Source organism: Solea solea, chromosome 5 (assembly GCF_958295425.1).
Source record: "Solea solea chromosome 5, fSolSol10.1, whole genome shotgun sequence".
NCBI classification, from domain to species: domain Eukaryota; kingdom Metazoa; phylum Chordata; class Actinopteri; order Pleuronectiformes; family Soleidae; genus Solea; species Solea solea.
In genome coordinates this window covers 21,388,705-21,410,979 of record NC_081138.1, presented here as the reverse complement: position 1 = coordinate 21,410,979, position 22,275 = coordinate 21,388,705, and the positions used below count along the sequence as shown (strand labels likewise).

At 38.7% G+C, this 22,275-nt stretch overlaps 3 protein-coding genes across 3 annotated transcripts; all 3 read right to left on the bottom strand.

Moving 5' to 3' along the window:
- Positions 1 to 347: 347 nt before the first annotated feature.
- Positions 348 to 5,436, bottom strand: ddias (DNA damage-induced apoptosis suppressor). Its single transcript, XM_058630420.1, has 5 exons — positions 5,076 to 5,436; positions 4,710 to 4,871; positions 4,079 to 4,187; positions 3,650 to 3,954; positions 348 to 3,499 (listed from the first exon to the last, which is right to left on the bottom strand). The coding sequence occupies exons 1-5, from the start codon at positions 5,195 to 5,197 to the stop codon at positions 1,936 to 1,938; spliced, it is 2,262 nt and encodes a 753-aa protein (XP_058486403.1). The 5' UTR covers positions 5,198 to 5,436; the 3' UTR covers positions 348 to 1,935.
- Positions 5,437 to 6,035: 599 nt separating this feature from the next.
- On the bottom strand, positions 6,036 to 12,739 carry si:zfos-1056e6.1 (uncharacterized protein LOC107988029 homolog). The gene is made up of 9 exons (XM_058629775.1): positions 12,627 to 12,739; positions 11,697 to 11,764; positions 11,345 to 11,392; positions 10,093 to 10,157; positions 9,952 to 9,989; positions 8,613 to 8,692; positions 7,864 to 7,926; positions 7,709 to 7,759; positions 6,036 to 7,162 (listed from the first exon to the last, which is right to left on the bottom strand). The coding sequence occupies exons 1-9, from the start codon at positions 12,697 to 12,699 to the stop codon at positions 7,109 to 7,111; spliced, it is 540 nt and encodes a 179-aa protein (XP_058485758.1). The 5' UTR covers positions 12,700 to 12,739; the 3' UTR covers positions 6,036 to 7,108.
- An 828-nt stretch (positions 12,740 to 13,567) lies between these two features.
- gfod2 (glucose-fructose oxidoreductase domain containing 2) lies at positions 13,568 to 21,897 on the bottom strand. The gene is made up of 3 exons (XM_058630122.1): positions 21,770 to 21,897; positions 19,857 to 20,221; positions 13,568 to 17,649 (listed from the first exon to the last, which is right to left on the bottom strand). The coding sequence occupies exons 2-3, from the start codon at positions 20,107 to 20,109 to the stop codon at positions 16,748 to 16,750; spliced, it is 1,155 nt and encodes a 384-aa protein (XP_058486105.1). The 5' UTR covers positions 20,110 to 20,221; positions 21,770 to 21,897; the 3' UTR covers positions 13,568 to 16,747.
- Between the last annotated feature and the right edge of the window lie 378 nt (positions 21,898 to 22,275).

Below are 22,275 nucleotides of genomic sequence, written 5' to 3'. Positions count from 1 at the left end.
AGAGTGTTTTTTTTGTTGGTGGAATAATTCCACCTTGTGCTCCTTGTGTTTAAAGCCGTAACAGCAGCATTTTTTTTTTTCACAATTTTTTGTACATTTGCAGCTTAGACGGGAGCTGGAGACAACTTGAATCTCACTGACAGACTTCAGTGTCCTTCATCACAGATGAACTATGAGTCACTGATCATGAGCTCCGTATGCATGGCATGGTTTTCCATGACCAGCAAGGAAAGAACGGCTTTGTGATTTTCACCCACACTTTAGACACTACAGTGGCCTTTCCCAAGGCCCAAATGGGTGGAAACAAAGCTTATAACGTCTTCCAGTATCTTAGGTACTGGCCCTGGTGCTCCATCTGAGCTATACTGCCAGTGTTGATGAGCACTTAGCCACATGTAGACTCTAATACAGTTGCAGCTCCAGTTTTCAGGCAGCCAGACCTTGGTTTACGTGTCCAGTTTTACACGGGCTGAATTTGAGATGTCTGTTCCACCGTGTGCAGTAACAGAATGTACTCATGCTGTTCACATTACATCAAATTCCAATCAATCCATGCTCGCGAGCACCAGTCATCATGGCACAGAGGAACATCTGATGTCTAACAATCAACATAATACCAGATCTGTCAAGACTTGCATAACAGCAGGTTTTACAGACGACTTAAGAGGACAAAAAGCAAAGTTAAAATTGATTTAGAACACAACATACACACTTAATCAGTATAAAGAGATAAGGAGTTTAAACATAAACAGACGTCTTGCATAAAACCATGTGTTTTTTTTTCTGCATAACATATTTGGGACGCACAGACGCCTGCCATGTGTAGCAGTGAAAGTCATTGCAATGACGGAAACCATGAGAGCTATTGCAGCTAAGCTGTGGACATGAGCCAGTTATAAGAGGGGGAGTTACGTTGGTATGATGAATGGATTGGTAAATATGGTCAAAGACGGGTGCCATCATGACACAACACTGTAATATATCATGTGACACTTGTAAATGCCACCACATCTGTAAACAACAAACAAATAATACTGTGACTCCAGCAACAGATGCCCTGATGACTGTCATAGGATGCCTGACCTCTGTACGTCTCAGGAGATTTTCCTACTTATATCAACAGTTTCAACCTTAAATTTCAATCACTCTGATTCACTTCGCAGAAATAGAGATGGACAAGGGAGGACTATTTGGAATCAGCTATAATGCATTTATATTCCATAGTTTGCTGCAGGATCTGTGGACATCAAAGGTGTGTAAGGCTTCAGGATCGTGGAAATGAGGGAAAGAAGTTCTGGACCCAAATAATAAGGAGCACATGGATGTGTGGGGAAAATGCTTCCCAGGGAGCCCACAAACACCCCCAAAAACTAAATTAAAACTATAGTATGAGCCAGTCAGTCTTGTTGGATAGTTACTTTGGGTCTGTTTAATGATATTGGTTATTCTGAAAAGAATCAAATATCACCTTTTGATTGTATATAATCTTTAAAACATTGTAAATAAATACAATTCTGTTGAAGTGAATTACATGTGTTTGTGTTTTTTGGAATATTCAGTTCTGATCAGTTACAGTAACCAACAATAGAGGAGGTGCAAAAGTCTAGTTCTCTCTCGGATCAATGGATTTTCATTATCCTGAAATAATATTATAGAAAAATTGATCAATGGCAATAGTTGTATGTTGCATACACCAGCTTAAATAATTAAAAACCAGAACCTGTTTAATACCAGGTTTCAGTACCAATAAAATGTGTTTAAGTTAAGAGATACTGTCACATATCAGAAATAAGCATTTCCCCTATCCTAATAGTAGCAGCAGTGACCGTATTATTGCTGTTTAAACACAAAGTAGATCTTGCATAAATTAAGTTGCGAGCATTAAATACATTAAAAAAAAAAAACATTGGTTAAACCAATCTGCAACAGAACATCTCAGGCCGAGTCAGAGAACAGATCTCTAGACCAATCACATGTCTGGTTCTCATCGTCACAGAGGTCGGATCCATCCAGTCTACTCTCACGAGCTGATTTCGTGCCACAGTTTCCCGTTTGTGCCAGTTGTTTCCCTGACGCTGTGACAGATGACAGGTGAAATTCCAACAGATTTCTTTTACAGTTAACTCGACAAGTAGAACCCAACCTGCTGCTGCTGAGATCACTATTATGGCTTCTTCTACTGAGCTTTACATTCAGCGGTGTTTTACTGACAGGAGTAGGAGGAACCATTACTTCGCTGTTCTCACAACCACACGCAGTCACATCACAGACACTCGAGTCACACTTGTGGCTCGTCCTCACTGGCGACCGCAGGTTCAGAGCCCCCGCTTGGACCCCCATGATCTGGGATCGTGGAGTTTGTTTGATTGGTTTCCGGAACCTTCCTTTTGGGGTACATCTGAAGGGTGTTTTGCTCCACACCAAGTTTTCTTTTGTAGACTCTCTTCCAAAGTGGGACAGCTGGTTAGCACTGAGTTTAGAAAGAGGTGAGCTGATTAGTCCTGAATTTTTACTCTTCAATTTCTCCAAACCTGACGTATCATTTACTTTTAAAACTGGGGTGGACTGAGCCGGAGGAATAAAGTCAATGTGTTGTATACCAGTGGGAATTAAACTACTGAAGGATTTTCTACTTCTCAGTTTGTCAGGTGTTTCAGCATGAGTATTGATTGTCATAATGTCCTCATCGATTGGGAGTGAACTACTGAACAGGTCTAGTGAACAATCATAGGTATCTCCTTCAAGCTGCTCTTCTTTGGTTTCAAAAGACAGAGAATTGGCCTCTTTGTCTTCCTGATTAAAATCTTTACTCTCATTTACACATACAACATACTTCTTGCACATCTGCTCAGACAGACCATCTATGTCTCCCAAGCTTGAGTGGCTCTCTGTTACTTGCGTGCTACTCTGATGAACAGAATGTGATTGAATTGACAAGTTCTTGTGTTGTGATCTTGTTTCTGGGTCATTTTTCACCATTACACTCTGAGTTTGCACATGTGGATGTGGCTCCATGTCAAAATGTTTGTATTCCTCACACAAAAACTCTCCAAAACTCTCAGAGAAAGGCAGATCCTCCCACACCACAGAGCTGGACTGAGACATTTTTGGGGATTGTGTGGTAGAAAAACCCATTGCCTTTGAGCAGGGTGATGAATCCAGTTTGTGGCTGGGCTGTGAGGGACTGAACCAAGTACTTGCAAGGGGGCCATTTTCAACAGCTTCCTCGATAGATGTGTATGGGTGATTAGCAAATGATGGACTATAACGAGGACTGTGCTCTAAAGGAGGAGGTGACAGATTTCTCTCCTCTGTCACTGTCTCTTTCTCCCGGTAGCTGATCGGTACACCGTGTGTTGTTTTGTTGTCATCTGTCTGCCGGCTGTTTTCGTCTCCATTATCCTGGCTGATGCTTCCTTCGTCCTGCTCTGCTGATGAAGTAACCAGGCCAAGTGATTGTTGCCATGGAGGGGTTGGAGTGAGGGTGCAGTCTTGGGATCTAGGCCAAAAAATAATGAAACATGAAGAAATGTCACAACATTGAGTAAAATTAATAAAAGCAGATGAGAAATATGATGTTAAAAGGGAAAATTTGAAAATACTGATAATTATCAGGGGAAAAAAAGCAACAATCATCAAATTCCATTACCCTTGTGGTGAAATTGAAAGAAGGCCTGAGGCAGAAAATGTGGCATTATTAAAGCTTCTGGCTGGAGAACGATAAGGAATCAGACGCAGGGGGGTCTCTGGGGGTCTGAAGGTTTTACCAGGATCATTACTGGAGCCTGGTTCATATTCTGCAGCTTTCTGAAGAAGGAGCTGATAATAAGTGAGCACTGTGCAGCCTCCCAGGCCAGCAGCTTTGGGGAGAATCATCTGACTGGCGATAAACTGGACTCTTTCATCACTGAGGCCAGACTCTCCAAAGCATAGCCCACTGTCTGTTCCACTCACCTATAATGAAAGACAAGTAATGGTCAAGTTAACGATACATACAAACAAATTAAATTTAATAATTTTGGGGAAATTGGACATTTGCATAAACCATAATATATCCAATACTCAGCAGCAATAGTACCTTTAAACCAAAGATGAAATGTTTGCCTATGAAACAGTCCTCGACAGCATTAATCAGCAGTTTAGCTTTGACTGACGGTGCGACTGGTCCGTCTTTGTTTTCCACCAACCTGCAAAGTAACATACAACATAAATAAAAGCTGTTAATGGGAACTCAAATCACAAGTTGAGCTATTTAAACTAAACAAATACTTGTTAAATAAAATTAACTATTGTGTTCCCTCTGACCAACAACAGTCCCACTGTATTTTATAGCAAATGCACAACCACAGAGATGTGCATTTCAGAGAGTGACTTACTGTGACTATGTATGTACGATGTTCAACAAGTGGCCTATATTTTCAACACAGGACTAAGCTGCGCACAATGGGTGACAGAGCGCCACAGAATTTGTGTGTTTTTATTGTTCTTACCATGTGGCATTGAGATTCGTTTTTTTCAAATGTAAAGTGCGATATAAATAAAATGCATTATTATTATTATTATTATTATTATTATCACACAGAAAGAGATGTAGTACTTCAAATGCAGCAGAACAGACAGTGTAAGATATCTTTAAATTCCCAGCAAATCAATTAAGTTGAAAAATATAAACACAATGTACAAAAGGGGGCTTCATTGACTTTGCTCACCTCTGTAATCCACCTGCATGAACACCAAAGAATGGGTTTAAGCAGCTTCCGAATACTGTGACTCCAAATATGCACCTGTCCCGGGTCACCCTCAGTGAGAGACGGTACCTGTAATCGACCAGTTCCCTGTGACAACTGTAACCACACCTGGAGCATCGACATCTGCAGACAAGAGGACAATGTGTCATGGGAGGAGTGAGCGGGAGTTGTGTTTGAATGATCATGACTCCTGGAACAAATGTGTTGTTGATTTGGACAAGTTTGCATAAGTTGAGCTTTAGTTAGTTATGTTAAGTAGTACAAGGAGTGGCTACTGCTGGGTGAAGCCACTGTTTGCTTCTCAGCACCTGGAGATTTTTTTTTTACCTCGTCGTGTCCCGCTGATCCACATCGATCCTGGAGAAGCAGCTCTTACAGCACGGATAAATCACACAGGTATCTTTAACACACAGCACAGCACAGCTCACCAGAGCTCGTCTGGCCGACATGTAGACGGAGCAGGGGAGTCTCAACTAACCTTGGCTTCTGCAACTAGCATGCTAAGCTAACTTCAGGAAACTTCTCACAAAGTCAAAACACATGATTGTCTTCTCAAGCAGACGCTTTTTTATGGACCATTTTGAAGGCAAAAGTCTATCTAGTGTATTAGAATTCAAACTAAGATCTATTTGGCATCGTAAATTATATAAACATGGTCAGACTCCGACTGTACGTCTGCTGGTTTGTTTACCAACTGCTTCTTCTTGTGTTTTGATTTTCACGCGGTTGGCGAGTCCGCTCGCAGGCGGGTCACTGCCACCTAGTGGTGAACCAGAAGACTGAGTAGTAGTTTTCTTGTGCCTGGACTAAAAAACAAACAAAAAAACACAAATTATCGCAATGCACTTTTCCTCAATATAATCCACGTTTCGTAAATATATATATATCTATATACATATATGTATATGTGTATATATATATATATGTATATATATACTGTATATATGATTGCTATTATTAACAGATAACACTGGTGTAACACTGCAAATTTCCCCATGCCAGATGAACAACGGAATATCTTATCTTAAATACAGTGTTCATTATTTTTATTTTTTATTTTATATATTTTACATTTCCTGCTGTTTGTTTAACATGTTTCATGTTAAACATGTTCAGCCACGCATATTCAAAATATTAAAGTGCTTGGTGAATGGCTGTTTTGCCGTTATGTTGCAGTAATATATTGTTGTATTCTGTCAGAAAATGTTGTCACTGTTTCTTGTTAATTACAATACAAACTCAGAATCTGTGTTTGCAGTGTGAACATGTTGAAAAGAATGTAGGGACTCTTGATCTCTGTCCTTTATTTAATTAATTTCAACATGAGGTTTCATCACAGACTATATCTGATTATTTATCAAGCAGTAGTCATTTTTCACACACACACTTTCAGGCAGAAAAATATTAAGGTTTTCTGTTAAAACATGACATCAATTAAAATGAATCTCCTGAAAATATTCTGTAAGACAATAAGAAAGTTTGGGAATAAGTTTATTGCTTGAATTATCTCATGACTTGTGATTGGATGTGAGAGCTTTTTTTTTCATATTTATTGTTGTGTTGAAAAACCAAAAAAAGCTATAATTTTTTACTTTTTAAAACATTCTTCCAATTTCCAATTAATTTATACGTGACAAATATATTTGGTTCTTCTTAATTTCCATGTGACATATAACATTTATAATATGTACAGTACGTAGTATAAGTACAGTAACTGACTGTAGAATAAATTATATTAAGTAAATGACTTAAAATGTTAAAATGTACTGTAGAAATAAATAATATTCCTTCTCTATGTAGGTGTGTTCAGTCAGACGTTTGATAAATACAGACATGATTCAAAGCACAATCTAACAATAATAATAATACTGAAATTCACACAGAGACGCTTAACAAAATAACAAAAGGAAAGAGAAGCGTAATTAAATAATGAGTGTACAGTAAAAGCTATGGGAATGCCAGTCAGAGTTCCTGATGTGTTGTGGAAGGGAATTCCAGAGGTTAGCAGCAGCAGCTTGGTTCTGGTGATGTGGGTCAGCAGATCGGAGTGGGGGAATGGCGGTGGAGAAGGTCAGTGAGATAAGAGGGGGCAAGATCATTGAGGGCTTTGTAGGGATGAGGAGGAGTTTGTTCTAGATATGGTATTTGGACAGGGAGCCAGTGGAACATAATGTGGTCTCTGCAGCTAATATCGTCTCTAAAACCTCAAATGTGGCACTTTATCACAATATTAGTCAGGTCGTACAACACGAGCTACATCAGACACACACACCCTCTTCACACAGTGACATAATGAAACCTGCAGTGGTGAGTGAACCTACAGCCCTGAGGATAAAACAGCTGTTAATGTGAGCCCTGGTTTACCACAGAGGGGCTCTGGTCAGCGTCCCCTTCCAGCTGTGAGAATCTGCCACCTGCAACAGAGCGGACAAACATGAAACTAAACACAGCGCAGACACTGAGAGAATAAATACTCAAGTGAAAGTTTTATAAAAGAGCAAAATCCAAAGTTTGCTGGTTGGTCAGAGAGACAATAGATGCATTGAAATACAATTATGTCAACATTTACACAGCCTGGAAAAAAACCTTGAATAAAAAAAAGACACAGCTGTATTCTTTTTGTATTTAAAAGGAAAGGCCCTGTGAGATAAGTAATCTCTTTCTCTCTCTCTCTCATTAACTCTCTCGATAAGAGACCTGGTCAAAACAGGATCCAGGAAGACATGAAAAGACCTTTCACTTATTTAAAACAGTAACATCTTCAGGAGTGTTACTTTCACTCAGCGGTGACGGAAATATAAAGTCTTACTTTCACTGCTATTCAGGCTCTGAGGAGATGTACCTGCATCTGTACAAGTGTTTCACTGCAGTGTCGTAATGACTGTGACAAAACAATAACACACCAGGAAACACGAGGGGAATAAAAGCTGCCCGTCAACTCTTTAATCCGATCATCTCACCTGCATTCTCTTTTGAAGAAACCCCAGCTTCTGGTTAAGACATTCAATCTCCTGAGACGGGACAGAGATTAAATCAAATCAAATCTGTTTAATCCTTTAACTATACAAAAAAACAGTAATTCAAGAGTGTCCACTCCAAGACAAAGTTGGAATACCTGGGCAAGTTTTTCATTGCGCCTGAGATCGATTTGAGGCAGAAGATCGTCCAGTCTTTGAATCTGGAATACAACACTGCAGCTTTAAGGTCCAGACAGAATGAAAACAGCAAACAGTCAAAGCAGGAATCCATATATTTAAGGGTTGCGATACATTGATTGATTAGTAGTTAACTACTAAATGAATTAAGTTGATTGAGTGTCTTTATTTAAATAAATAAAAAAAAGTTCTGTGATGTCAGCCTCTTAATTGTGAATATTTTCTGCTTTATTTGCTGCTGTGACAGTAAACTGAATATCTTTAGTCGTGTGGATAAAACAGACATTTGAGGATATTGTCATTTTGAGGTCTGAGAAACACCAATCAACCTTTTTCACCAGTAATTATTAATATATGTCTTCTTTATAGTACAGCAGAAAATCTGGACTACTACTGGACACTGAGTTTTTAACGAAAGAAACATGTTTTTCTGCTGCTTTTAGTTAAACCTCTGACTTTGTACACAAACAAAAAGGTGAAAACACAACAGTTGAATTCTCATTTCTTCTTAAAAGTGTAGTGCACAACTTTTACATCACATATAAAGAAATGTATGTTGCCAGTGAAACATCCCCTCAGTCAGGTCTGATAGTACTGTTTGACAGAGTCAAAGTTCCGAAGAACAAACAGAAGCAGAATAAAAACATCAGCAACAATAAAAATCACCATTAAAATGTACTAAATAGTTGTTTTCTGCTGTGTGTCCTACCCTCGCGTCTATATGCTGTAGTCTGGTCTTCATGGTCTTGTTGATCATGGTCGTGGGAATGATTTTAGGCCTTGGAAACACTGAGATAAAAAAAAAAACCAAGTCATAAGTCGTGTTAGTGATGACACTGACAAAAAATAAGTAGGTTAGTGGATTGATTTTCTTATACGGTTTTTCTCCCTGTATATTTTTGTTCACCTTACTTCCTGTTTTATATTTTGAATCTGTGCTCATCTCATTTTAGTTTGCTTTTAGTTTATATTTTTTATATATATTTTATATTTAATCTGTGCTCATCTCATTTTAGTTTGCTTTTAGTTTATATTTTTTTTATATATTTTATATTTAATCTGTGCTCATCTCATTTTAGTTTGCTTTGAATCTCGTTTGTCTAATTGCCATCACCTGTGCTCCACTGGGTTCACTTTTGGCTCCTCCTTCACTTGCCGTCTCCTGTCCCTCATTGTCCCCTCTGTTCATCTCCACTCTAACATAATATTTGTACATGTTTCCCTTTGTCCTGAGGTGCCTGACGTCTCTGCTGCTTCTTCCCGTGAGTAACAGCACAGCAAAACTTTACCATTTGGTAATAGTATCGTAACAATTGTGTAAAAGGTAAAAGTAATGTACGGTAATACCGTCTCATTTCTGTAGGAGCAAAGCGAGGATGAATTTCGTCCTTGTAACAAGGTGTCATTCTTATTCAATCCAAACAACATTTAAAAACAACAGGCAGCCTTGTGTGGGCCCTTGCAGCTGCAGGCGTGCAGCAGGTGGCGCTATGTCCTTGACTCAGTTTTCATGTGCTGATGTTTTCAGGTGACTTCCTGTGTTGTGGCGAATTGGTGGCTAAATTGGAAAATGGCAGACTTCCTTTTGGTAGAAATGTTTGCGGTTGATGTACGGCGAAGTTACAGTGCACTTCCTGTTTCGTGGCCAATGGTCAAAATTCCCCAAAATGGACCAATGAATGTGAGAGACCTTTTGATAACTTTTCTAGTGCAAATTTCATTCATTTAGGAAACGTGCAAATCTGCAAGATGGACGTCAAATTCAAAATGGGCGACTTCCTGTTGAGTTGAGACTATGGTCCCAATTTACTTTTTTGTCCATATTGGGCTGTAAAAAGTGTTTTTGTAAAACATTTAGTACGTCAAAAACTAACAAACTGTAATTAATACGTCTTAGACGACCATGTGGTCGCCTCATTGCTGCTTCTGCCTGTCACATTAATGCTTTGAGAGTGGTGTTTTCAGGTATTAGTAGTATATCTGCCAGTATATCATGCTACTTCGTGAACACTGTTCTCAAGGAGATGAGACGTTGAACCAACTCTTACCATGCTGAAAGATCTTGGACACCTCGAGCACATACGGCCTGTTAAAAACAATGCACGTCACCAATTAGCATCAGGTAGAGGAGGAGAATGCAAAGAAAAGCTGTGTAGAAGCCAGTGTGTGTGTGTGTGTGCAGTCCTCACATGTGTTTGCTGTTAGCAGGTATGAAGCTGTTCAGCGGGATCAGACAGCTGCGCTGGTTCCTTATCTGCACACAGATTAGTTACTGTGTTTTCTAATGACCTTTTATTTATATCATTTTACAACATTCACTATATAGTGGATTATTTGTGGATTTGTTTATCCATTCACCCTGCCTACAGAGACGTGCAGGCAGTCTTGTATAAACTACCTTAAAGGGATGCCTTAAAGTATCTTACAGACAATGACTTTGGTAGAAGTGGAAGTCACTTTTTATAATATTACTTCAGTAAAAGTCTTAAAGTATATGGCATTTATTGTACTACCAAGTATCAAAAGTATTTTTCTGATATAAAATGTACTTAAGTTTTAAAATAAGTAAGTATTAAAATAGGTATTAAAAATGATGTGTCGTTGAGCAAGACACTTAACCCCTAAACTATAGTGTAAAGCAGCTCATCAAGACTAGAAAATATAAATACAGACTTTATTTGGCAGCAACAAGTAACGAAAGATGGTTAGAGGAAATGTAGTGGAGTATAAGTTGCTGGATATACAGTATAAATAACATACAGATACGTGGATTTTGTACTTAACAGACTGCATAATCTCATGTCTGGGCAGAGGGAAAACGGGGTCGTTTTTAAAATTGACTTCCTGGATGCACAGCTCCCTAACTGTGCAAGTCTGGTCACCTTGCTGGTGGAGCAAGCCCAGGGTCCCTCCTGCTGTACTGCATTTGTTTTTTGGAGCAGGTAGTGCCACATTTGTCCAGCAGATGCCGGCAATCCCCTAGCTAAGCTTAATAAGTACAGTAACAGTAAAAGTATTTGTATTTGTTGACTCTCAATATATTCAATAATACTGCAAATTAAAACACTGTCTTGAACATGAACGCTGCGCTGTCTTATATATATATATATATATGTATATACTGTAGCAGAGCTATTGTCGTTTATCTTGTTTTCCTATTGTTGCACATAATCTCAATCTTAATAATCTTTATTTCCTTACCTTATTACTAGTACTTTCTACCTCTTTGTGATTGTTGGCTGCTGTAACACTGCAAATGAAGGATTATCTTACCTCATTCTCCACTGTCCCCTCAGGGCAGACAAAGACATTGAAATTTGAATGATTCTTGGTGATTTCAAGCTGCTCTCTGCCAACAGTGTTGTGTACTGTCCCCCAGCACAATGACATTAAAGAATCTATTCTATATGTACGAGAGTCACGGAGCTGTTGTCGTTGTACCTTGAATATTAAGTCAGAAGAGTTCATACCAAAGGTGGACATGATGATCTAGAAAGGAAAACAATTCAAAAACATGTGAAAATAACACAACATGCATTTTTTATATATATATATTTTATGAATAAATCATTAATTACTGCAAGTTTTGAACGCATCTCAAATATGAACAAATAATTAGTAGGGCATGACAACAAATTCAACCAAATCTCAACACATCACGCGTTTGTGGCGAGCACTTTACTAAACCGTGGTTGTAATTTAAATTACAGCTATAATTGTTTAAAGTCAGTAGCGTTTAGTCTAATAAAGCTCGGTACTGGTAAAAAAACAAACAAGTAAAAGTGCAGAGCACCTGTCTGATCAGGGTGACATCAGCCGCTGGAGGAATGGACACTTCCCGAAGAGCCACCACTCTGTCATCTACACAGCACACAATGATAAGCACAATAATTTAAAATATATGAATATACACAACTTTGAGTTATATAATCGTCCTTTGTTCTAAGGTCTTGATCTCAAGCCACCTGGACAAAATAAATATTATAATAGAAAAAAACATTATTATAATAATAACAATCTGTCTGTACTGAATTGTCCGTAAATAATGGCTTATAAATAGATGTAAGGCCTTATCATGAGGTCCATCTGTCTAGAAAGAAGTATCACATGTACGAGCCATACTTTGACTCCGGTCAGATGATTAGATTCTAATCATACTGTGAAATACTTTATTTTTCAGTTCCAGATACCTGTGACTAAATGTTTTGTGCCTCTGTAGATCCACTGTGATCTGTAAGTTGTGAAGCACATATGTAAATGGTCAACTTTGGCATAATATTTTTGTAAAATTTACTTAATTAAATGTGAAACAAAGGCAAACTATGTGGAGTCCTTGGTGTTCATAGGTTATTAACCTATTATTTTACTGTTCTGGCTCACTTGAACTAGAATGAGTTTGACAGACAGCCCTGGTCTAGAAACCGAGTCCCAGGATATTTTATAAGATAACAACAATCGAGTCAGATGCAGCTGTTTCCTCTTTGACCATTTATGGTCATGAGAGACATTTTCCACTGAGGAAAACAAAAATACAGATATGAGCAACGAGTATTGTGATTGGATTTATTCCATGTTCTGAGAGAAAAAAAAGAGCATATAATCTCAGTTTTCAATCACGACAGCGTTAGGAGACTGGTTGCCATGGAAATGGACGCACAGAACCACTCCATCGGAGAAAAAAAAGGGGAAAAACGAGAAACTATGAAAGTACAAAAATACAAACCGTTTTTGTCGAGCCTCTTTAGCGCGATCCAGACTTTTAGAACCCGGGATTTGTCAAACTCGCTGTGAGACATTTAATCTCCGTACAACCGAAGCAGCGTCAGAGCGTCAGAGACGAAAGTGCCCGTTACATCCGGTCAAGGGAATTTCAAAGTAAAGCTTTTACACCAAGGTGACCAAGGCTATATTGTAGCCTATACTGTATGTTTACATGAGCAGGTGTGTAACACTGTCAACCACTGTCAAGACAATGATCCGAATAAGACACTGGTATAAGGCCATATTGTTTGGCAGTTAGTTTAATCCATGTTTTCTTGTCTTTTTTTAATTTTTGCAGTTGTTTTAGATGTATCTTGTAGCCTCGTGTGAGCTTCTGTGAGTATTTTATTTATTATTCTGTACAGCACTTTGTTCCACTGTGGTTGTTTTAAAGTGCTTTACAAAATTAGATTTGATTGGATATTAATAATCAACGAGATTGTATTATGATTTCAATCATGTATATCAGATTAGATTAGGTTAAAATAAAATTCAAATATACAAGTAGAGAATGAAATTTAGACATGTATATCTTTCAATGAGACTATAACATTTTTGAGTTTTCAGGAGATTTAATGTAGACATATGATCTTGGATTTTATGTTAACAATATTTTATATATTATCTGATCAAATTCAGAATGAAAAGTTTTAATATCTATGAAAAGTTTATAGTTATCAGTTTGAGCTGTATATGTTGTCGGGCAGACGTTTTGCCACAGACTGAAATCATAAAATCTGGCTTCCCTGCTGGCTCCATGAAAATAGGTTTTATGACGTTCAAAATGTTGACTAACACTGCAATTGTAACTAACACTACGTATAAAAACATCATGTTTTCTATGGTGTCAATGCACAAGGACTTTTTTGAACTTAGTAAACAAAGTTGTGACCAAAGACACTGTGAAGAAGACAACTGTATTTATTTAGGAATATTTAGGAAATATCTGTTGGCAGATGAACAACACATTACCCCAAATTAAATGCAACACATTGTGCTCAAAAAGCCATACTATCAATTAAAACTCTAAACGATAAATATTACACCTTTTTTTACAGATATTCATACAAACACTGAACGATTCCTCCACACCTAAACATAAATAAATAATAAAAAAAAAACATCTTCCTTATACAGACAAAATGTGAAAGTCATCTGTGCAGTGAGCTGGCTGGTACAAACATTACATTGCATGTATTAAATAGGTGTCATTATAGCAGTTATCAGTGCAAAAAAAAAAAAACTCAGCTGGAATGTATTTTAACAGTGGTGCATAATGGAAGAAACTGCAGACAAGTTAATTAAAAACACTCAATGTAAACTCAGGGATTAAGTAAAGCACCGTTGGGAAAGCGCGAGGTAAGTGTTTAACACGCATGTGTCTGCGGGTCCACTGTAAGAAGAACAAACCAATCTAATACCAGTGCTGCCTCTGTTGTCAATATCACAGGATGTTCAGCAGAACTGAGAGATGTAGTCAACAACTACAAAACCCACAAACAACACACTTCCCGTCTCCCTGTGTGTGAGAGACACACATTTCTACTCACACTCGTCAAATCCAGTGGATCTACTCTACGAAAGATTTCAGGGCCGCTGTAAAGGGGGGGGCTGAACATAACGTAAAACAAAACTTTAAATGCATGGACTGCATAAAAATAAAAATCTTGTAAAAACAGAATCACTCCACACATGTAAACAAACTTTTACACACATTTTTAACTCCGTCTTCATGTCTACGTCTGACAGCTTAACAATAGAAGTTCACTTTCTAAGGACAGGACTGAATCTATTCATCTACCTAAGGAAAATTATACTCTGTCAATAATCTGTACAATGTGTAAACTCAACAAATTACAGTTAAAAGCTGGTAGGTTCCCTCTTCAGTCAGTTTTAATGGTTAGATTAAATAAACAATTGATTCTGCAATGATCCTGTAATCCCCCATCTGAGAAACCTCCGTATAGTCAACATCAAAAACACAATACTTGTAATAAAACATGAACGCTGCGCTGTCCTTATTGAAGCCGCTTTCTAAATCAGTAAAATTTTCACGGGGCTCTGACGTGGTTGTTGTTTTCTTACTAGCTTATAATGTTTTGGTGGTACTCAAATGTTTGACAAGAAAGGAGGAACAATAGTTCAGGTTTTTTTTTTTTAAAGTGGAAGTGTATAAGGTACTTATGCATAGCCAGTCATAGTCTGGAGAGGAAGATGGGAGGACCGGAACACAATTTACCCATTGTTTCCAAGTGAATGGGAACAGCAGAGAAAACATTATGGAGAAGGCCCTACTGAAAATATCAATAAAATGTACACACAATGTTTGTTATATTTGGAATACTTTCAGCATTTTCCTTTCAAACAGGCAGCACACTGAATGCCGTCTACGCTATTTAACACATTGACTATGCATTTGCACTATTTTATATCAATTCCTACTTCAAATAACCTGAACTACACATTTTTTGGGGGGGGTAATTTTTCCTTATACAGTTTAGCTTATTTTTACTCAATCCCTGCCATCTCATCTATGTGAAGGTATTTTTTTTACGACACGACACAATTTCACAATTCTGAAGTTAGAGTGGTTGCTGCTCTCTCTCTCTCTCTCTCTCTCTCTCTCCACTGGACAGTCATTTGAATTCTGATAGTGATTTGTTAGTCAGATCATCCTCGTGCTTTGATATTCACATTCACGTCTGTGGTAAACACTTCCATTCAGAACAAGGTGCTTTAGGGAACACGTCGACACAAACTAGGTCATAAATATATATATGTAAATGTAATAGTACAGTAGAGGTTCTAATGTTATCTGATGGACTGTAAAAACACTGAGAACTTAACCTCACTCTGTGTCCAAGTAAACAGCTTTTACAAACAGTGCTGCATCCAAACATTACGTTAGTGATTATTTACTTATTGCCACTGGACAAACAGGCCGTCATTGTGTTCATGCTTTAGCAATAGTTTTGGGAAATCTTGCAAACACTTCATCCTCTCTGCACAGATCAGGTACTTATTCAGCCTTCTACATTCAAGTACCCATACAACTACAAAAAAAAAAAAGGTCGACTAACACTCACCTGTTTTTTTGAAAACTCCACAAAAACAACACATTAACTAGAACTGTGAAATAATTCCATAAGAGAAAGCATCACAACAGAATTTTCTTCAACGGCAATATAACCAAGGTTCAATATAAAGTAAACTGACGTGTTTTTGCATCAATTGAATGTTTTACATCAGATTTCTGAGACGTGTCACTGAGGGGACAACTCAATGTTTGACTGTCTGACACTGGTCAATGATAACTGTCAGCTGAGAGATTATAATTTATTTATTGTGATGACCTTTTTGCACATATGACTTGGCCATAATTAGCATCTATAGTCATGACTGTGACTTAAAGCGGAGGTCTCAAAAAGAAGAAGAAAAGATCTGACCTTTGTGTTTGCATGAATTGTGTCTACACTGTGGCAGGCTGAAACTAAAAAAGACTGTGTGATGGTTTCAGATGAGGATTAGAATAACGGCGGTGTGGGTGACAAGTGTGAGACAAAACAGCAACTGTGAGGGTATAAACATCTACAACACTCTTATTTACTCTCAAACAAAGCATTCTGGTCAAATTGAAACCGAATGTTCACCTTGTTGACTGAGTGACATCAACCAATCAGCAAGATAACATCTGCCAACACAGACATCAATGTTTATCTGGGCTGTGTATACTGAAGAAAATGTTTTGAGTTATCGTTTGTGATTGAAGGCAGTATTAAAGGTTATTTCCACATATTTGCATCATTAAATATATGATTATTTATTGGTAACGTGCCAGTGTGAAAGGCCAAAAGCTATTATTTATTTTTTTCATAATGAAGATATCTTTGTGTCCCTGCCACAAAAGAAACACGAAAATAAAACTAACAATCTGTATGAGTTAGACATCGATGTCAGCCCATAATTTCACAATCTGTGCACCATTAGTGAAAAAGTAGTCATAGCGTTAACTGCTAAAGCAGCAGGATTACAGGATCCTGTTTTGTCAGACATGTAGTAGTTGCACTGGTTGTATAAATATATTTAGTTCTTATTTCTCTGCAGTGCTTCACACAGATTATGGTTGGGATCTGGCTCTTGACTCATGATCTCGACACACTCCCACTCTCCACTGCAGCTGGACCTTTTCACCGCTTCGACCACCGTCTGCACATACAGGCCGTCTTCGAATGTTGGTGCCATGGCAACGGGTCCACGTGCCCATAACCTGCGCTCCTCGTGAGCTTGAAAAGACTCTTTCAGTGCCTTCACCATGGAGCTCAGACCCCGCAGGTGAGGCAGGGGCATCTCTTTCGCCTCTGGTCCCACCCATCCATGGTCTCCTAGCAGCAGCTCCTCACCTTTACCTCCATTGCGTTGACCGTACAGTTCTGTCCCCCTGGCAACCAACCTCCCAGTCGATCCGACTACCATAACCTCATGCACAAACGACCCCGGCATGTTGAAGTTCAGGGTTACAGTGCAACACATGCCACCAGAGCTGGATGAAGTTCCACCCATCAGCATTTGGAAGAAACAAAAATCATCACTGGTGACGCGACGGATGCCTCGGATCAAGTTGTTTTGCTGGACAAAGGTGCGCAATAAGCCGTGCACACGATTGGCTCGGGAACCAGTCAAGTAACTTAAAAGGTCAATGATGGCGGAGCCAACGGTGTGCAGACCGCCGCCTCCCATCAGCTCTTCACAGGTCCAGCCGTACGACTGGTCCAGGAGGCTTGGGCCATAGACACGAACATCGCACACCTGCACTTCACCGACATATCCCTCCACCAGCAGCTGGCGCATTGCAACAAACGCTGGCAGAAAGCGCAGGGTGTTACCCATCATGCTGAGCAGCTGGGGATAGTATCTGGCTGCGGTCACCATCTTGAATAAATCCACTGCAGTTGCAGCTTTCTCGCACACAACATTCTTACCAATACCTGCAGAGAGAGACGTAGAGGTGGGGTTATTTTTATCAATGACGTGTGAGGTGGAGATGATCAGGAACTGCACCGACAAATTAAATCATGACATTTCATGTCATTCAAGTCATATTTATGTTTTGTGGGTAAAGGGGGTGAATATTAAGGTCACTTACTATGTTTTACATACACTGCAAAAACAGCATAGGTAATGTTCATACAGTGGATAGAGCGAGGTGGTGGTGGAGAATAAAGGAAGGGGAACACATCTATTTTACATCCTAATCCGACATTATCACACATTCTTACATATTTATCACATGTTTAAGTGCATTTTCTGTTCAGATTCCCTTGCCAAACAAGCAAAAAGATAGAACACATGCTAATATGGATCACGGGCGATCACAAACTGTGCTCAATTGAGTCTTTAAATCATATTAATTGTAATTTGAGATGACAGCCTTAGACTGCTCAGACAATGTTATAATTGAATTCAATATTCCACTGTAACCACCCGTGGTAGCAGAGGGTGTGGTAGTTTTTATCAGAAGCCTCCAGTATACATTGGTAATTAGAGTTGTGGATATTGGGGGGGGGGGGGGGGGGGCACACTCGGGAAGTTGCAACTTAAACAGGAAGCTGAAGTCAACACTCAGGAATTCCATCAGATACAGTAGGAGATCTGCTCCCCTCTTATACACCAGTGATTACGTTTGCTTCAGTGTGTAGTCAACAGAAATGTAATATGGGTAACGTCATCATTTTCTTAAAGGTTTTTTGAGGTTTTCTTCCCTCTGATGACCACATACTTTGTGGTCACTGCTAAGATCATCATTAATCACACTGACCCTGAGAAATCTGATGCAGCAGTACATACAGTACTGTTCAAAGTCTTAGGGCACTATCAGCTTTGTTGCTTTTAAATCCTTTTATCTTTGGCATTTGGATTGGATTGGAAAGATGTGCTTAATAGTTGGTCTTATATATAGATGTCAATGAGTGTAGCTCGTATATGTGCATGTAATGCTAAAGCATGTCTTGAATAAACCAGACAGATATCTCTTTTACATGGAATAGTAAGATCAACACAGATTTTATCAGTAACATTATTTTGGGTTCCACTTCAGGTTTAAGAAAGCCAACTTCCTGTTATTGCTCAAGGGTAATACTTTACACTTCAACCTGTTGAACCAGTTTCTATTATAAAGAACTTGTTTATTTTATACCTGCAAACATGTTTTCCATATTTTCTGGATGTGTTCCAATAAAGTGACTGAGAAATAGTCCATCATAGCGTTGCTTAAAAATCTTTTTTAAAAACTAAAATAAATCTTTTGCACAGTACTGTACATTTTTTGTAGGGTAATAATTCAAATATTTTCCCTAGCTGACACTCTGTACATACCCAGTTGGGTAAACTCGTGTTGGGAACTTGTGTGATTGAGATGCTCATACAGGGAAAGTAGACGTAGTCAGGAAATCGTCATTCACATAAACCCCACACTTATGTTTTGCAAAAGAAAAGGAAATAATTATCAATATACTAAGTTTTTTTATCAGTGCTTTGTTTTATGGCTTGTGCAAGTACGCTGGCTTAACACAGACGTATAAAGTATAAAGGTGGAAGTCCAGTGTTTCCCCATTACTTATCTAACCCGTGGCAGAAAGCCGTGCTTCTTTTTTTTACCTGACACAGTTAAGCGATTAATCGAAAAAACAGAATTCATCTTCTCAAAAGAACATTGACATCTCTAACTTAGCGTTTTGGTCTGTTGCTGTACTATAAGTTCGTGTGCAGCACTATCTGCAGCACTATCTGCAGCACTGTTTGCCACATGCTCACACTATCGTCAACGGTTATCAACATCCATGCAAACACCCAGACCTTTGTCAACTGTAGCTGTGGGTGGAAGTGGCATGTCATGCAATTCTTCCTCTATTGATTTTATCTGCTGCTATAGATGTTTATACAACTATTTCATTTAAAAGCGAATATCATTCTATAATTTCTACATGTGTATATATTTATCTTTAATGCCTACAGTTTCACTGAACCTGAGTGTAATGACACTAAAGATGTATCATATTTCATATTCATACTTCTCTTTCATGCTCCAGTCTGTGTACCTGTCACTGCTTTAGACTGAATTCATTTGATGGGAAACGTTTAAGTAAAGACAAGCTGCATTTTAATCGAATTGTATTATTTGACCATGAGTTCTCACCCAGTGCTTTGACGGCAATCTGTCTTGTCATTGAGGGAGGAATATAGATGCAAACGAGGTCGACATCTTGATGCAGCAAAACATCATCAGATCGGCTAGTGTGGAATGGGATTCCAAGTTCCTTAGCCAAGCAGAATGCTTCCTCTTCACTTCGCCCCCATAATGCATGAACCTCAAAGCCTTCAGCTTTCAACAATGGGACCAGCACCCGGGCTGTGCTCCCTGTGCCAAAGACACCAACTCCTGGCAACATGGCAGTGCCACTCACTGTGACCTCATGTGTGAACCATGGCCTGTCTAAGAGTCTGTGATCCACTTGTCTGTCAAGTCCTTCCCTATTGTCTGGAAATCCGGGGGAAGTTTACCTGTTAAAACAAATAATTAACAGACAATTACAGCAGTGTGACAGCTACAAAACAATATTGTGGGTTACAATTACAGTGGCTCAATGAAATACATTCACGAAATGACGTTACTCTCTTTTCAGTAATGTGGGATCAGGGAAGGACAATACTGTAACTAGAGAAAGTACCAAGAGAGTGCAAACCTCCAACAAGGTCACTCAGTTGTCCGCGGTGTCAATACACTTCCCTATCTTGCAAGGTTAACAATTATTTTTTTAAAAGGTCCCGAGTCCATACCACAACTAAAATCTTACTTAGGCCATATCCTACAAACCTAGAAAATTCAGAAAAATCTAACTTAAAAAAAATAATAATTAAAATTAAACTCACAGCTAGAAGGCATCCAGCAACATAATTACCACAGCAGAGGTAATTAAATCTACATAACAAGCCAACAAATACCATAGACAGTATTTTGCCTCATGACAAAGGATATATATCATCTATTTAATTTACCTCCCAGTTTTATTAACTGTATCAAACAGGAAAAGGTGGAAACTGACCAGATTTATTTTTTTATCCGACATCAGTGACAGCCACTTACATTCTGAACATGCCTTTCCTCAGATATCACACACCCTGTGAAAGTAAACAAAATCTCTATCTCGACACCACATGTTATTTATGTCTGTCTGTCAGTGTGTTTGTTTAAGTGTGTGTACTCATTTTTGTTGCCTCTTTTGGATTTTCTGTCCGTCTGTTTTGTCTGTCTGTATGCAGCATATCTTAACATGGTGAGAGTTACATTTTAGGGGGGTTGTTATGTTAAGGCCCAAGGATGAAATTATTAGATTTCGATGGTTATCTGGATGCAGGATTTTTGTTTTTGAATATTGTAAGAACAGGGAGTGTACTGACACTGAGTGGCCTGGCGCTCTCTTGGTGTTTTCTCTAATGGTTAAAGATTAGAAGTGAGATGTGAATTGTGGTTAGGTTATGGCTGGGCATTAAATGGTTATGGTTAATGTAAGAGAGGTTAGGGTGCCAAATGAATGGAAGTCAATGCAGTGTCCTAACAAGAATAGCTAAGAAACACTGAGTATATAAAAGGTAAACGGACGTTTGTTTGACTATGGCGTGGTTACACAGGTACTGCAGGTGCACACACACACACCACTGAAAAGAGCTGCTCTTATTTGGTCAGATCACACCAAACTGTCTCCGTTAATACTAGTTAGTAATAGTTGTGCATACGTTTAAGTAATTATAACCATTAATTATCATTACAACACATCAAGTCTTTTAAAAGTGACAGCCACTGAGCGTATATCGTATATAAAGTGCAGATAGCCAGGGTTCCCTCATAACCTCGCACCATTCAGCTGCTGCTGCTACACACTGAGGTTATTGATAACGTTAGCTAACACGTTCAGCTAGCCAGCCGACTAGCGAGCCACAAAGCTAATCAAAAACTTGAAACGAACACAGATACTTTATAAATTTAATTTCAGTTAAAAGTTAATTGAATGTTATTTGGTCTTAACAAAAACAATTCTTAACGTTATTTACCTGCAGTGTTGACCGGACACCGGCGGTCAGTCAGAAGTGGGAGTCGAGTTGGGCGCTGCCCAGTTGCTAATGGTAACTTCAGCAGCAACGACACAGGGAGTGAGGAGAACCAGAGATACAACAAGAGGCTAGAGATTAGTCACCAACGGACGAAACATGGACTTCTTCTTTGGGGTTTAATGGCCGCCTGCGTCTATGCAGTCGCATTACTGCCATCTTCTGGTGTTAGTTAATTACTACAATGTCCGTATAGATAATATATAAGGCTTTTTTTAAACTTTGAAAACACAAAAAGCGCCCACGAAAAGTTTCAGAGGTAAACTTTCAGCGGTTTGATGGGATAATTGGTTCTTGCCCAGCCCCTGTTCAAGTCAGGTCTTGCTTGTCACAGTTTGTTTACAGATGAATGACACAGTAAACAAATAATGTTGCCTCATTTCTGTTCTTAAAGACTATAAACAGCAGCAAAACAATAACTAACTAATCAATGCTCTGTTTTTGCGCTG

Coding starts and splice junctions, on each gene's coding strand:
- si:zfos-1056e6.1 (XM_058629775.1), bottom strand. CDS start 12,699: ATGTCTCACAGCGAGTTTGACAAATCCCGGGTTCTAAAAGTCTGGATC. Junction 11,765..12,626: donor AAAGAGGCTCGACAAAAACG/GTTTGTATTTTT, acceptor TGTGCTGTGTAG/ATGACAGAGTGGTGGCTCTT. Junction 8,693..9,951: donor GTCCAAGATCTTTCAGCATG/GTAAGAGTTGGT, acceptor TTTTTATCTCAG/TGTTTCCAAGGCCTAAAATC.
- ddias (XM_058630420.1), bottom strand. CDS start 5,197: ATGTCGGCCAGACGAGCTCTGGTGAGCTGTGCTGTGCTGTGTGTTAAA. Junction 4,872..5,075: donor GATCAGCGGGACACGACGAG/GTAAAAAAAAAA, acceptor TCTTGTCTGCAG/ATGTCGATGCTCCAGGTGTG. Junction 3,500..3,649: donor CTTTCAATTTCACCACAAGG/GTAATGGAATTT, acceptor TTTTTGGCCTAG/ATCCCAAGACTGCACCCTCA.
- gfod2 (XM_058630122.1), bottom strand. CDS start 20,109: ATGTTGCCAGGAGTTGGTGTCTTTGGCACAGGGAGCACAGCCCGGGTG. Junction 17,650..19,856: donor GATTGCCGTCAAAGCACTGG/GTGAGAACTCAT, acceptor CTCTCTCTGCAG/GTATTGGTAAGAATGTTGTG.